At 47.5% G+C, this 16,792-nt stretch overlaps 1 protein-coding gene across 1 annotated transcript in view; it reads left to right on the forward strand.

The window, feature by feature from the left end:
* ARHGEF6 (Rac/Cdc42 guanine nucleotide exchange factor 6) overlaps positions 1 to 16,792 on the forward strand; it is a 793,672-nt gene that overhangs the window by 346,957 nt on the left and 429,923 nt on the right. The window contains exon 11 of the mRNA XM_069212447.1: positions 4,911 to 4,970. Within this exon, the coding sequence (XP_069068548.1) occupies positions 4,911 to 4,970 (60 nt within the window). The remainder of the gene's footprint in view (positions 1 to 4,910; positions 4,971 to 16,792) is intronic.

The raw sequence follows: 16,792 nt of genomic DNA on the forward strand, positions 1-16,792 counted from the left end.
TGCATACCATTTGGTACAAATACATGCAGAACCTATAGAATAGGACTTACCCTGTCCTCAACTCATTAGCAATACCAGTGTTTACCAAGACTTCTTGGTATGCTTAAACATGCAGACAAAATTTTCATAGAACCAGTTAAAGCTAGGTTTCTAACACCAAGAATTGACAAAAAACATAAGCCTGCACCAACAGACCCAATTTACATCACACAGCAATTACCACCAGATTCTAATGTGGTCAGTGCAGCCAGGAAGGGCGCCAGTAGTCAGTCTCCTGGGGATACCCCCACCCCCTGACAAGGAAAGCTGTAAATTTGATACGGCGGGGAAAAGGGTGGCAACTCGAGCAGCTAACCGATGGCGTAATACCAATTCCCAGGCCCTGTTAGCAATATACGACAGGGCACATTGGGATGAGATGTAAGAATTCTTGCAATATCTGCCCAGAGAACACCAAAAAAGGGTGCAGCAAATTGTTGAGGAAGGTCAGGCCATCACAGATAATCAAATTAGGTCTGCTCTAAATGCAGCCAACACTGCAGCTAGAGGAATTAATTCCAGCATTACTATTAGGCGACATGCATGGTTGAGGTCCTCCGGTTTCAAACCTGAGATACAGAGGGCGGTCCTTAATATGCCATTTAATAAACAACAGCTTTTTGGACCAGAGGTGGACACAGCCATAGAAAAACTCAAAAAAGATTCAGACACAGCAAAAGCTATGGTAGCTTTTTATACCACACCATTTTGGGGTTCCTTTAGAAAACCACAATTTAGGGGAGGATTTAAAACCCAAACTACAGAGGCTTCCATGTGCGATTAAAAGCAAGGCCAGCAATTTTATGCAAGGGGGTCATTCAGAGGCACTTACAGAGGACAAAATTTCAGGGCCAGAGGTAAATTCCCAGCCTCAAAGAGTGCTGCCTGCAACATCCACAAAACAATGACTTCCCAAAATGTCCACAGCACCATGCATCTCCTGTTGGAGGAAGACTGCAACAATTCCATTCTCACTGGCAAAAAATTACTACAGATCAATGGGTACTCCTAATTATGCGCAATGGTTATTGCCTATAGCTCATCTCTATTCCACCACGTTCTCACAGACTCTCAAGAGAATACACTATTCTACTAAAACAAGAAGTGCAATCCCTACTACTCAAGGAAGCAATAGAAATAGTTCTCATCCCACAGCAAGGAACAGGAGTATATTCCCTATACTTCCTTATACCAAAAAGGATGGTACTCTCAGACCCATTCTCGATCTCAGGCCTCTAAATCTATATATCCTGTCAGAACATTTTCCCATGGTCACTCTACAGGATGTCATTCCATTGCTACAGAAACAAGACTACATGATAGCGTTAGACCTAAAGGACGCTTACTTCCACATTCCTATACACCCAGCTCACCGCAAGTATCAAAGGTTCTTAATAGCAGGCAAGCATTATCAATTCAAAGCACTACCCTTTGGAATAACAACAGCACCAAGAGGGTTCACAAAATGTCTAGCTTTAGTCGCAGCATACCTCAGAAGGCAACACATACATGTCTTTCCTTATCTAGATGACTGGTTAATAAAATCCAGCACCATTCCAAACTACAAACAACACACACAATACACAATAGATACCCTACACAAATTAGGGTTCACAATCAATTACCAGAAATCTCTCCTTCAGCCAGAGCAAATTCAACCTTATCTAGGAGCAATTCTGAATACCCAAATCCACAATGGATACAAGCGTTTCACTCCCTCATATCCCAATTGCAGAGCAATCAAACATACACAGTAAGATTTGTCATGAAACTATTGGGAATGATGGCTTCATGCATAGCAATAGTGCCAAATGCACATCTAAACATGAGACCACTGCAACAGTGTCTCTAGCGACAATGGTCTCAGGCACAGGATCAGCTAAAGGATCTAGTGTAAGACCCCCAAACTTACAAATCTCCGCAATGGTGGAGTCACAACAACATAGCAGAAGGGCGGCCATCTCAGGACCCTGTGCCACAGACCATAATCACAACAGGTGCGTCAATGACAGGTTGGGGAGCCCATCTCAACAATCTGACAATACAAGGGGAATGAGAGTCAATCCAGCAAATTTACATAAACCATTTGGAATTGCTAGCAGTGTTCTTAGCCATCAAAGCATTTCAACCACAGATCATACACAAAATCATCTTAATATGGACAGACAACATGACAACAATGCATTATCTGAAAAAACGGGGGGGGGGGACACCCTCATCCCAATTGTCCCTTCTGGCACAAACAATATGGAAGTGGACAATTCACAATCACATTCACCTGCTAGCAGAATACATCCCAGGGATACACAACCAGCTAGCGAACCTTCTAAGCAGGAAGCAGCAACAAATACACGAATGGGAGATTCACCCACAAGTAATTCAATATTACTTTCAAATGAAGGAAACACCAAACATAGACCTTTTGGCAACAAGCGAAAACTCAAAATGTTGAAACGTCACATCCAGATACCCACACCCTGAATCCAAGGGCAATGCTCTATGGATCAACTGGCCAGGGATATTTGCTTACGCTTTTCCCCTTCTCCCGTTAATTCAATTTCTGGTCAACAAGATGCGTCACATTTCCTTCAATATGATTCTCATAGTTTCCATGTGGGCACGTCAACACTGGTACACAACACTGTTAGATCTGTCAGTTGTATCACATCACAAGCTTCCATACAGACCAGACCTCTTAACTCAGAACAGGGGTCAAATCAGGCATCCCAATCCCAGTGTGCTCAACTTGGCAATTTGGCTCCTGAGGTCATAGAATTTGGATACCTACAGCTTTCATTAGAATGTATGGACACTCTAAAACAAGTATGTAAACCAACAACCAGGCAGTGCTACACACAAAAATGGAAATGTTTCTAAAAATATTGACCCACTTAAAGCATCAGTACAGGATATTGTGTGTTATTTGCTTTATTTACAAAAAGCAAATCTTGCCTATTCGTCTATTAAAATTCATTTAACAGCAATATCAGCCTACCTACAAAGCAGACAGCATACCTCACTGTTTAAAGTTCCTGTCATAAAATCATTTATGGAAGGGCTTAAACAAATTATTCCACCTAGAGTTCCACCAGCTCCTGCATGGAATCTTAATATTGTGCTCAGAAGACTCATGGGTCCCCCATTTGAACCCATGCACTCTGCTCTATTCAATTTCTAACATGGAAGGTTGCTTTCTTGGTAGCATTTACTTCCTTAAGAAGAGTAAGTGAAATTCAAGCATTTACTTTAGAAGAACTTTTCTTCCAAGTACACAAACACAAAGTAGTACTTAGGACAAATCCTAAATTTTTACCTAAAGTGGTTTCACCCTTTCATATTAATCAGTCAGTCGAATTGCCAGTCTTCTTTCCACAGCCAGATTCCACTGGTGAAAGAGCTTTCTACACTCTTGATCTCAAAAGAGCTCTAATGTATTACGTAGACAGAATGAAAGACTTTGGAAAAACTAAACAACTTTTTGTTGCTTTCCAACAACCTCATAAAGGTAATCCTATTTCAAAACAAGGATTAGCTGGATGGATTGTAGAGTGGATTCAAACCTGCTATCTCAGGGCGAAAAGGCATCTATTAGTAACTCCTCAAGCACATTCCACTAGGAAAAAGGGTACCTCTATAGCATTCTTATGGAATATACCAATGGCAGACGTATGCAAAGCAGCCACATGGTCCACAGCACACACATTCACTAAACACCTCTGTTTGGATGTGTTATCTCGACAACAAGTGAATGTTGGACAAGCAGTGTTAAAAAAACTATTTCAAACTACTTCAACTCCTACGGGCTAACCTCCGCTTCTTAGGAGGAGAACTGCTTTTCAGTCTATGCCCAGCATGTGTATCTGCAGCTACACATGCCATTGAATGGAAAATGTCACTTACCCAGTGTACGTCTGTTTGTGGCATGTAGTGCTGCAGATTCACATGCACCCTCTCCTCTCCCTGGGAGCCTGTAGTCGTTGTAGTACTTAATCATGTACATATGTATATACATTGCATGGACATCTTCTTTACTTTCTGTATATATTTGTACATACACAATTCTTCACTCCTTACTTCACCCTCATGTGGGAAAACAATCTGACAAAGGAGTCGATGCCCATGTGCACTATCACCGAGAGGAGGAGCAGCCTCACTTCTGCTCATTTACAATATATTTTAGCCCTCTTCAATTCTATATTTTTGACAGAAGATATTGGGCTGTGTGAATTCTTAAGAAAAGCCGCTCATATCTTGAATATTGCATTTAGGGGATTCAGGATTCAGAAATAATTGGGCCTGATTCACAAAGGTAAACTTAAACCAAAAGTTTAGGTTTAGACCTAAAGTCTAACTTTACTACTGCCAAAGTTACACCTTTGGTCTACGTTTAGGCCAAAAGTCTAAACTTAGACCAAAAATCTAACTTTACCAGTAGTAAAGTTAGACTTTAGGTCTAAACTTAGACTTCAGGTCTAAACGTAGACTTTTGGTCTAAGTTTACCTTTGTGAATCGGGCTCGTTTTGTGTTTTACAAAGCTGATCATGTCTTGCTATTTCGTAGTTTGGATCGTTACTGAAATTCTCATTAGTTTCCTTTTGAATAGTTTAAGTACAAAACTCACATCATGCGGGTGTTTTGATTTTGGCATTTAGCATTTTAAATTTTATACTGCTACTTGAAAGAAAACGAGCTTAGCAAGCAGCTATGGCATGATGGCTGTTTGCATTTCGAATTGTAGCAGGCTCCTTTTAAATCTGTGCACTTTACTAAATGTCAAATATGCATAGAATTTTAAGATGTATTGAAAAAAACACTTAATAGAAACTAGATATGCTTGGATGCCTAACCCAAAAGTATATTTCTTCAACAGGAAGCACATCCAGACTACCAGGATGTTCGCAAAGCGATAGCCACCTTCAAGACTCTTGTGGTAGGTGACTATAATTTATCTTATTGGCGGTTGTAATGCCATGCAGTAAAATGAAGATATTTGACTGTCTTTTATTGTCTTTTTAGAATCGTTCATAGTGCAATATATTGGAAATAAAACTAGCTACTTTTTTTTTTGTACTGAATCACATCTTGGCCATTGTTTTAGATGAAGTTGGTTTGTAAACTGCATTGTGTGCGTGTCAGTGTATTCTTGTAGAATAGCATTGGAAATCACACTGATTCCCAATTGACCTGTGATATGTTTATCTTAATTGGTAAATTTGTTGGGTGCATGTTTACTGTAGTATCACGGCACTGAGTAAAAACAAAAAAAACATAAACTCATAAGCGTATTGTATGGTAGTTGAACAAGTAGGTTTTTTAACGTTTTCTGAAATGAAGTAGGGACGATTTGTTGCACAGTCAGTGGTAGTGAATTATGTGTTTTGACAACAGAGAGGAAAGGATAGATGAATCTTGGAAAGTAACTTCTGTGTCCTCGGCATAAATGAGGTGACGGTAAGAATTTGGGTGGCTTGCGTCTAGTCGTGGGGCACGGAAGGGGCGGGGCAGAGCGCGAAGGGGGGGAGCGGGAGAATGAACATTATATATATTTTTTTTAAACTTACCTGAACACCGCTTGCTGCTCTGCTCCTCCGTCTCCTCTGCCTCGTCGCTGTAAGCACAGGCTCCCAGCCTGCCCTGCGGCCAATCCTGACGCTGCCAAGAGCAGCGTTAGGATCCGCTAGGATCGCCCAGCCAGGGCGCTCCCAGGCAGACTGGGAGTCCGTGCATGCTCTCGTCTTCCCAGCAACTGTGTGTTTGGCCCGCCCAAGAAGGCCCGCCAAACATAAATGCGCAATGCGGCGGAGTGCTGTGCAGTCCCCCTTACTGCTCATCACCCCCGTTTATTATAGTTTTCTGGTTAAGGGTTTGCAGCTGCCACTGCTGGTGGGGGCGGCGCTCCTCCAACCTAATGGAGGAGCTGCCCCTTCAAATAAATGTCCTAGTCTGAAAATCAGGAAAAGTCTGAAAGACCGCTCTAGTGCAAAAATATGAAAGCTTTAGCATTAACTGCCCAAAAAAGCCTATAAGGGCTCTACACTGGGATGGAAAAGAAAAGCTTCAGGAGGTAAAGGGTTATTGACTGGTATAGTCTGAAGCAGATTCCACCCACTGAGGGTGGAATGTTCTAAATAAAACAGGGAGGAACATAAAGGCAAGAGTTGAATTGTTGGACCAGAAAGCTTGTACCAGTCATGATTGCCCATTCTTTTGTCTTCAGTGGCACGCACAACATTCCAGTGTTCCAATAAGGATTTATGCCCTAAAGAAGAGTTCAGCATTGAACATTTGGCAATAGTGTTGGCATTTAATGTACAGCTCAAGATGACTTCTTACAAGTTTGCCAGCTATAGTTTAATGCACAGGATGTTTAAATGTGAATTAGGTAAATTCTTTATTGAATTTAGGTTCTAACAATGTTGATTGATTCTGTCTATTTGGATTTATTTTTAAAACCATTTAAATGTTAACAAACAAATAATGATTACAAAATAAATGCCCTCTTGTATTTAGTTATATCTAGAATACAGTTGTCACTTCATGAAGTAATCACCGAATGTTAAACAGATCCACTGCCTACCCAGTAAAGTCTAGTGTTGAATGCCAGTGGAAGTATTTAGATGGACTCAGCGTACATGCGTGCATGCATCACCAGACGTGCACTATGCATCATGACACTGCAAGAGTCCCAGGGTCATGACTTAAGCGTGAGTATGCATCATCATGCATCATGCTCACATATTTCATGATGTTGTGGTTTAATATAGTATTGTGCACTCAATGTTTAGATCTCAACATAACGTTTCCCCTATATGTGTAGAGTTTTGTAACAAATACTGCCCGTATTCATGTGAAATACTTGTATGAAAGCTAGGGCAACAAACGTGTGCACTAGTCCCTTTTGTGCAGTAGTCCCAGAACGCACTAAAAAAAATGCTCGAAGGCTTACAATATGAAAAACACACATATGCCTGTTAATCAATATTCACAATTACTTCAAGAACGTTATCTCATGTTTTTATTATTATCAGAACAAAACAATGATTCACTCTAGTAAGGGCAGTGGAGATACGCACTCAAGATAACCCCTGTTCACCCCCTTGGTAGCTTGGCACAAGCAGTCAGGCTTAGCTGAAATGCAATGTGTAATGTAGTTGTACCAGCACACTCAGTAATATAGTGAAAACACTACAAAATGGACAACACACCAGTTTAGAAAAATAGGCAATATTTATCTAAATCAAACAAGGCCAAAACAACAAAAATCCAACATACACAAGTCAGGGTATGAATTTTTAAAAGAATAAGGCCGTCATTACAACCCTGGCGGTAAATCCCGCTTACCGCCATGCTGACGGCCGTCAAGATACCGTGGCCGCAGCAGAAATCCGCTACAGGTATTACGACCCACATTTCGTACTCTGCCACAATACAGACACCCACACAAGTCGGCCACACCAAAGGTCAGTGATAAACTGGCGATAGCAAAACCTACACCGTCACGCCAACAGAACTATGTCCACACTATCATCACCCACGAATCAATGCGGCGGTCATTCAACCGCAGTAATCCATTGGCGGTACACATAGCTGCTCTCAAAATACACACACATTTACAAAACACAACCACATTGGACAATTCAAAATACACACACCTGATACACATACACACACCACACCCAATCCAATATAAAACAGACACCAACATTACCCACAACCCCTTACAACAACAGTTTTGGAAGAAGCAGAGAGAGAGAGAGAATAGCAAACACAAAACCAGCATCCACAGGCACACAACACCATCACTCATACAAAATCCACGCACCTCAAAGAACACACACCAGCACATCCCCCCACACATCACAACAGACAGCACCTCACACATCACCCACACCACATCATGGCACCTCAAAGACACCCCAGGTTTTCTGAGGAGGAGCTCAGGGTCATGGTGGAGGAAATCATCCAGGTAGAGCCACAGCTATTCGGATCATAGGAGCAGCAGACATCCATTGCTAGGAAGATGGAGCTATGGCGGAGAATTGTCGACAGGGTCAACGCAGTGGGACAGCATCCAAGAACACGGGATGACATCAGGAAGAGGTGGAATGACCTACGTGGGAAGGTGCGTTCCGTGGTATCCAGACAACAGGTAGCAGTACAGAGGACTGGCGGTGGACCCCCACCTCCTCCCCCACAACTAACAACATGGGACGAGCAAGTCTTGGCAATCATGCAACCTGAGGGCCAACCAGGAGTAGCAGGAGGACTGGACTCTGGTAAGTCAATCCTTTACTACTTTATCCCCCCACCCTACCTGCATGCCATCACAAACTTCTACCTCTACCCTCACACCCATCACCCCAACACCCCAAAGATACCCCACTATCACAACCCACACATCCCAATTCCAAGGCCTGCATGTCACACCAGTGCATGGACACGCATCACCAAAGCATGTCCAGTACAGATACTCACCCACGCCCCAAAATTAACAATCACACAAGGCCAAATATAATAAGCCAACCAGAGGAGTAGAGGGTAACTCACACTTTGGACAAGAGGGCACACACAGATACAACTATGCATTTACCCCCCAACAGGACCCCTACCCAACGTCAGCGGACAGGAGGTGCCAGACATATCCAGTCCCCCACAGAAGAGGCCCACAGTGACGACAGCAGCTCTGCACGCCTGGATCAAGATTACCAGCCCGGCCCATCTGGGACCTCGGGACAGTCTGTTCCCCTGCCACTGTCACAAACAACCACAGAACCTCCCCTTTCAGGAAACACCCCCACAGCACCCACCCAGCGGGCCCATGCCACTGTTCCCAGGACACGTTAATCAGCAGTGTGTCCACCACTACAGGGACCACAGGCAACCCCACTAACCCAAGACAATCCGGGACCTGGGGTCAGTGGCAGTGGGCACACAGTTCAGGGGACAGAGGCACAGGATAACAGAGAGGCTGGGAGGACTGCTGTGCGATAGGGGGAGGACAGGTCCAGGGAACCCACTCTCCATGAGGCACTCTCCAACATCATGGGAGGATACCATCTTTCCCAGGAAACCATGGGCCCAGTACTGGCCAGGTTTCAGGAGAGCCAGCGGCTGCAGGAGGAACACTAACTGGGGATCAGGGAGGACTTGAAGTCCATTAACAACACCCTGGTCACCATTGCAGAGGTGCTGGCAGACATGGCCAACACCAAGAGGGACACAGTGGCACACCAACGGGCCCCTGACACTAGCCTGAACGATGAACAGCCCTCCACCTCCACCGGCGCTAGTGGACAGGAGGTCCGCCACAGGACCAACAGGCCACCAGCACCCCACCCCCTGCAGAAGGAGAACCACCCCACAAACGGTCCCTGCGATCCAGGCACAAGACAGAGAACATTGCCAAGACCCCCGCCAGGAAATAGGACTCTCCTGATGGTCACCCTTCTGTCCCACTCAGTTACCCTGTCCACTTTCAACTGCCATTACTCCACTTCCTATGGCCCCTTGGAAAATGGACCTGTGATGCCAATAGACTGGACTCTACCATGGACATTCCTCCACCATCACCCCAGCCCATTGCACAGCCCCTCCACTTATTAGCACAGAAATAAACACCCTTGAATCACAAATCAATCTGGAGTCAGTCTGTACTTTCACAAATGTGTTATTGCAAACTTTCAGAATAATAGCAATGTCAATGTTCATTTCTACATACCAATATTAGACAGTTGTTGGGCAGCAGTAAACATAGCAGAAGGCAGAAAGTTGTACACAGATCTGTAAAATGGAAAGCCAGTGTGAACTGTCAGGGTCCATACACAGAGGCAAAAAGGCATAATCATGAAATGTCCTACAGTAGTCTGATATGAGAGGAGCAGTGCCAGTCACTTACCTGTGTCTCACCGGAAGTATTGCATGATGATGTTGTTTCGGTTGTCTATATCTTCTTCTTCTGCCTCCTCTTCTTCACTGTCCACAGCTCCCACAAGACCAACATCAGGCCCATCCTCCTGCAGCAAAGGCACCTGGCGTCGCAAAGCCAGGTTGTGCAACATTCAGCATGCCACCATGATCTGGCACACCTTCGGTGAGTAGTGTAGGGAGCCACCTATGAGATGGAGGCACCGGAATCTGGCCTTCAGGAGGCCGAAAGTACGCTCAATTATCCATCTAGTCCGCCCATGTGCCTCATCGTAGCGTTCCTCTGCCCTTGTCCTGGGATTCCTAACTGGGGTAAGTAGCCATGACAGGTTGGGGTAACCAGAGTCACCTGCAAATATAGAGGGACAACTGTGAGACATACAGCAACCATTAGGGACTCTCCCATCGCCAGACATCTATGTAATCTGTGTTGGGACCTTGGGCTCACCTATTAGCCACACCTGGTGCCTCTGGAGTTGCCCCATCACATAAGGGATGCTGCTATTCCTCAAAATGTAAGCATCATGCACTGAGCCAGGATACTTGGCATTCACATGGGAGATGTACTGGTCTATCAAACACACCATCTGCACATTCATAGAATGGTAGCTTTTGCGGTTTCTGTACACCTGTTCATTCCTGCGGTGGGGGACAAATGCCACATGTGTACCGTCAATGGCACCAGTGATGTTGGGGATATGTCCCAGGGCATAGAAGTCACCTTTCACTGTGGGCAATTCCTCCACCTGGGGGAATACAATGTAGCTGCACATGTGCTTCAGCAGGGCATACAACACTCTGGACAACACATTAGAGAACAGTGGCTGGGACATCCCTGATGCCATGGCCACTGTTGTTTGAAAGGACCCACTGGCCAAGAAATGGAGTACTGACAGGACCTGCACTAGAGGGGGGATTCCTGTGGGATGGCGGATAGCTGACATCAGGTCTGGCTCCAACTGGGCACACAGTTCATGGATTGTGGCACGATCAAGTCTGTAGGTGATGATGATGTGTCTGTCTTCCATTGTCGACAGGTCCACCAGGGGTCTGTATACCGGAGGATGACGCCATCTCATCATCTGTCCCAGCGGACGTGGCCTGTGGAGGAGAAGGGTGAGCAGAGGGTCATACACCACATAGCTTGCACAAGGCTGTTTAGAACAAATGTGATTTAATCTGTGTTTAGCTCTGTATGTCCGTATTCCTGCACAAAACTGCTGTGATGCAGTTAGTTGGCCTGCCATGTGGCCACCTGAAATGGCGTCTGCCTGACCTGTAAGGAGGGACAAGGGGAAATGAGGTAACTACACTGGCGTTGTACACCGTCGCAGTAGGCGGACAAAGACCGCAGCGCAATTCAGCATTGGTTATCATTGGGCCCTATGGGTTCCAGGAGCCAATGACGATGTACGCCGGTGGTGACGGTACGCACCGCCGCGGACGTGACCGCCATTTTCTATCTGTTCACTCACTTGATACCTGACCTTCAACAGGAAAGGACCTACACTGCAAGTGCTGCTGTGACCTGAGTCTGGAAGTGACAATGGCTACAGTGTCTGGGGAAAGGGCCACTGCCTTCACTGCGGAGGAGTTGGACAAACTGGTGGATGGGGTCCTCCCCCAGTACACACAACTCTACGGTCCACCAAACAAACAGGTGAGTACACTATGAGCATGATGGATGGGACATGAATGTATGGAGTGGCGTCGATGGAAGGTACAGGTGGGGGCTGGCAGAGGCCAGCATGTGAAGATGGTCAGTGTATGTGTTTGTGGGCCAGTGTGGGTGGTTGTGGCCAATGAGTAAGAATAACCGGACGGGAGAGTAAATTCCATTCCTACTTCACATTTCCTCTAGGTCCGCGCCCACCAGAAGAAGGGTATTTGGCGTGCAATCACAAAGGAAGTGCGGACCCTGGGTGTCCACCGTAGACAGAGCACCCACTGCCGCAAAAGATGGGAGGACCTGCGCCGCTGGACCAAGAAGACGGCATGCTCGTCGCACCATGACCCCCCTGATGTACCGGATCCTGGCGGTGGCATATCCGGAGTTGGATGGGTGCTTGAGGGCATCACAGCAGCCACAAGGGGGTGAGTACTCTTTCATGCAGCTGACTCTGTGCGCTTTTTGAGGTTTCTGGGTCTGGGAAGAGGACTGCGGTTTCCCCTAGGGCAGGGCAAGCATGCCAGGGTAGATCCATTGTTAGGCAGGCTCAGTACCAGTCCATCCCCAAAAGTCGTAGTGGCCCTCTACACCTAGTAAGGCTCCTGTGGGTTCCAGGTGTGCATCAAATGGGTATAGGCACAGTCCACCATGGGCATGTGATTTTCCCCAGAACTCTTAGTGCATGGCCTAGTGCATAGGGCTGCTCCCTGTGTGTTGTGTCCGCCAACAGTGGTGTTGTTGCAGGCATTGACCATGTCTCTCCTCTGTCTTTCCCCCCCTTTTTTTTTGTCACCCTGTCCTTGTGTGCATTAGCATCATCTGGCAGAGGAGCAGTGGCACTGGAGCAGGAGGGAGCTGCAACCCACTTGGCCCTGGAGGGTGAATGTAGGGAGTCTGAAGGCACCAGTGGGATGGAGGGCGAGGGGAGCTCCACGACGGGGACAGGAGGAGACACCTGCGACAGCGACTCCTCCTCTGATGGGAGCTCCCTTGCTGTGGCGGGCACCTCTGTGCCCACCGCAACAACAGGTACAGCCGCCACCCCCTCTACCAGCACCGCCCTCCCAGCAGCCCCTCATCTAGTTTCCCGTGCCCGCTCACCCAGGAGGGTGGGCATCTCCTTTGCCCCAGGCACCCCAGGCCCTGCCCCAGTCAGCCCTGCTGCCCTCAGTGAGGAGGCTATTGACCTCCTGAGATCCCTCACTGTTGGGCAATCAACCACCTACTGAGGCCAAGGATCACCCTATTCCGCCACCTGCCAAGGTGAAGAAGGGGACAACATGCCGTAAGGACAAGCCGCACCAACCAAGCAGCAAGGCCTCCTCCAAGACAAAAGAGGACAGTGCCAAGGTCCCAGCAGCGACTTTCAAGGTGGGGAAGGGGCACAAGGCTAAAGGGAAGTCAGCTCAGGGCACGGAGCCTCAGGGTGAGGGACTGGTGACACTGCTTCTGCAGGTCAGAACAGCAACCTGTACTACGGTGGACACAGCTGCCTGCACCGCCACCTGCACGGCTACCTGCACGTCTGCTGCCTCTGATCCAGTCCCCAGCATCATCCCCAGTGGGCAGCCGTCCGAGGCTGCAGGAGACAGCCTGGTGTCTCCCTCCACAGGTGCTAACACATGCACCACCGCCAGCATGTACTCCACTGACACCGGCGCAACCACCGCCACCTGCCCCGCGATGTATTCAGACTGTGCTACCACAGCCGACATGGACATCATCCCCAGTGGGCAGTCGTCCGAGGCTGCAGGAGACGTCCGGGACCCTGCACAGCGTGCATGAGACACCACAACCAGCACTGGCAGGACCAGCAGTTGGCAGGCTGAGTCGCCGCAGGGTGGAGTGTGTCTCTGCCTCCATGGAGTATTATGCTACCTGTTCCCAGGAAATCTCGTGGCTCTGACACCCAGGTGCGGGAATGAGAACTGCCACACACCATGTGAAGCACTCTGGGCACTAAGCCCCCTCCAGAACCAGTGGAGAAAAGCATCCACTCACCCAGTCCTTGGCAGGATGAAGCACTTTGGGCACTAAGCCCCCTCCAGAACCAGTGGAGAAAAGCATCCCCTACCCCAGTCCTTGGCGGGATGAAGCACTCTGGGCACTAAGCCCCCTCCAGAATCAGTGGAGAAAATGATCCACTCACTCAGTCCTTAGCAGGATGAAGCACTCTGGGCACTAAGCCCCCTCCAGAACCAGTGGAGAAAAGGATCCACTAGAGAGACTGTGGCTTTGCACTCCCCAGGACCAAGCAGTGGGAAAACCACCCAATTGAGAGACTTGTGAGACTCTGGCTTTGCACTCCCCAGGACCAAACAGTGGGCAAACCACCCAATTGAGAGACTTGTGAGACTGTGGCTTTGAACTTCCCTGGACCAAACAGTGGGCATGGAGCCCCCTCGTGGAGCAGTGGTGTCGTCCCTTCATCCGTCTGAGGTGCCCCCTCTCCCCATCCCCCTGAGGTGCCTGTTTTTTTTTTTTACCTGATGCCCCAGCAGTGTTCTCTCCTTTTAGAGGCAGGTATCATGTGTGGGCTTCGCCCATGCATTTTGGGACCACTGGTCCACGGACAATGAATGGAACACTATCCAGACTTGTGTAGTTGCTGAACATATTTGTATATACTGATCTGTTACAGACCTGTTTCCATATCTGAATTTTAGATTATTACACTTGTTACAATCATTTCCTTTTGTCCTTGCCATCTTCCTGAGGGTTACGGGGTGTATATGTAATGTTGCGGCATGTGTTTGTGTGTATGGTGTTGTGGGTGAAGGTGGGGGCGGAGGTGTTGCGTGTGTGTGTCACTCTCTTTTTCCTCCCCCCCTCTCCTGTGTGCTAGGTGCAGTACTCACCGTGGTCGTTGCCGCCGTCTTTGCTGCTCCTGGTAGAAGAGGAGGTAAACCAACATTGGTAGCACTTGTAACTCGGGCTCCATGGCGTCCTGGTTCCTCGTTGGGCGTCGAGAGGTGAGTGGTTTCCGTTCCAAGTCCTGTTTCCGTCGTGCTTTTGATGGTGTTGGTACCGCCCCGGAAAAGCTGCCGGATTGGTGCCTTGTAATACAGTGGGCGGTTCATTGTCTTCCGCCTGCCTGTTGGCAGTTACCGCCGTGGTGTTTGTTTCTACCGCCGTGGCGGTCGGAGTGTTAAAGTGGCTGCCTGTGTTGGCGGTTTCCGCCATGGTCGTGATTCCATTTTTTTTACCGCCGGCCTGTTGACGGTATTACCGCCGCTTTAACACCGACCACCAGGGTTGTAATGAGGTCCTAAGTCTTACTCCATCGAAAACAATGAAAAAGTTGATTTTACACAAAGTACCTGATTTGCATCCGAAATAAAGTCTCACGGGCGAGCATGCGTCGAAAAAGTTAGCAATTCATTGATTTCTCACTCGCAGCATGGGTCCTGTTCTTCTCCAGTCGGGTAGGAGCTGTGTCATTTTTCGCTCCCACAAGAGAGCCATGTGTCGATTTCCAGACAGGCACCTCGAGGCTTGCATTGACTTTTGACGTCCAGCGATCATGCATGTGAAATCTGGCCGCACGGTGATTGAAAAACGCTATATGTGGCGTTTGCATCATTATCAGCAGCCGCAAGTGGGTGTTGAGTCGTTTCTCCAGCTGCGATGCGTCGATCTCCCAGCCGCAATGCAGGTGGACTGTCGATTTTTGCTGCAAAGCGGGTGGCGTGTCATTTTTCAACTGCGTTGCAGGTGGTGTGTCAAAATGTTCCCCGCACGGTGGCGTGTGCGTGGATTTCAGTCCTTGTTCTGCTAACTTTACCTTTCAAGGGCCCAGGGACTGGAATGGGCATCACTTGGCAGGGCAGGAGTCTCAGCAGAGAGTCCAAGTGCTGGCAGAGGAAGTCTTTGATGGCCCTGAGACTTCAAAACAGGAGGCAAGCTCAATCCAAGCTTTTGGAGATTCGGCACAAGCAGGAATGCATAACAAAGTCCAGTGTTTGTCCTTCTTCAGGCAGAAGCAGCAACTTCAGGCCATCCCAGCAACACACAGTCAAAGGCAAAGGGGTAGTACTCCTCTTCCAGCTCTTCAGCTCTTCTCCTTGGCAGAGGTTCCTCTTGAATCTAGAAGTAATCTAAAAATCTGTGGTTTTGGGTCCACTACTTATACCCCTTTCTGCCTTTGAAGTAGGCAAAATTCAAAGGAAAGTCTGTGTTGTTCACAGGATCCTGCCTTTCCCAGGGCTGGCCCAGACACACACCAGGGGGTTGGAGACTGTATTATGTGAGGGCAGGCACAACCCATTCAGGTGTAAGTGACCACTCCTCCCTCCACTCTAGCTGAGATGGCCCCTCAGGATATGCACGCTACACCCCAGCACCCTTTGTCTCACTGTCTAGAGGGGATTCACAAACATCCCAACTGTCAGTCTGACCCAGACAGGGAATCCACAAACAGGCAGAGTCACAAAGTGGTTTAAGCAAGAAAACGCCCACTTTCTAAAAGTGGCATTTTCAAACTGACAATTTAAAAAACTTTACCACAAGATGTATTTTTACATTGTGAGTTCAGAGACCCCGAACTCTATAGTTTTATCTGCTCCCAAAGGGAAATTGCACTTAAAAGTTATTTAGAGGCAGCCCCCATGTTAACCTCTGAGAGAGATAGGCTTAGCAACAGTCAAAACCGAATTTGACAGTATTTCACTGTTAGGACATGTAAAACACATCAGTACATGTCCCACCTTTAACATACACTGCACCCGGCCCCTGGGGCTACCTAGGGCCTACTTTAGGGGTGCCTTACATGTATAAAAAGGGAAGGTTTAGGCCTAGCAAGTGGGTACACTTGCCAGTTGGAATTGGCGGTTTAAAACTGTGCACATAGCCACTGCAGTGGCATGTCTGAGCCATGTTTACAGGGCTTCTCATGTGGGTGGCACAACCAGTGCTGTAGGCCCACTAGTAGCATTTGATTTACAGGCCCTGGGCACCTCTACTTTACTAGAGACTTACTATTATATCAAATATGCCAATCATGGAAAAACCAATTACACATAACCTTTACCAGGGAGCACTTGAACTTTAGCACTGGTCAGCAGTGGTAAAGTACCTATAGTACCAAGAACAGAGTGCAGCACACAGTCAAAACATGGGAACCAGAGGCAAAAAAGACAGGGGAGACCACGCCAAGGCTA

Source organism: Pleurodeles waltl, chromosome 2_1 (assembly GCF_031143425.1).
Source record: "Pleurodeles waltl isolate 20211129_DDA chromosome 2_1, aPleWal1.hap1.20221129, whole genome shotgun sequence".
NCBI lineage: Eukaryota > Metazoa > Chordata > Amphibia > Caudata > Salamandridae > Pleurodeles > Pleurodeles waltl.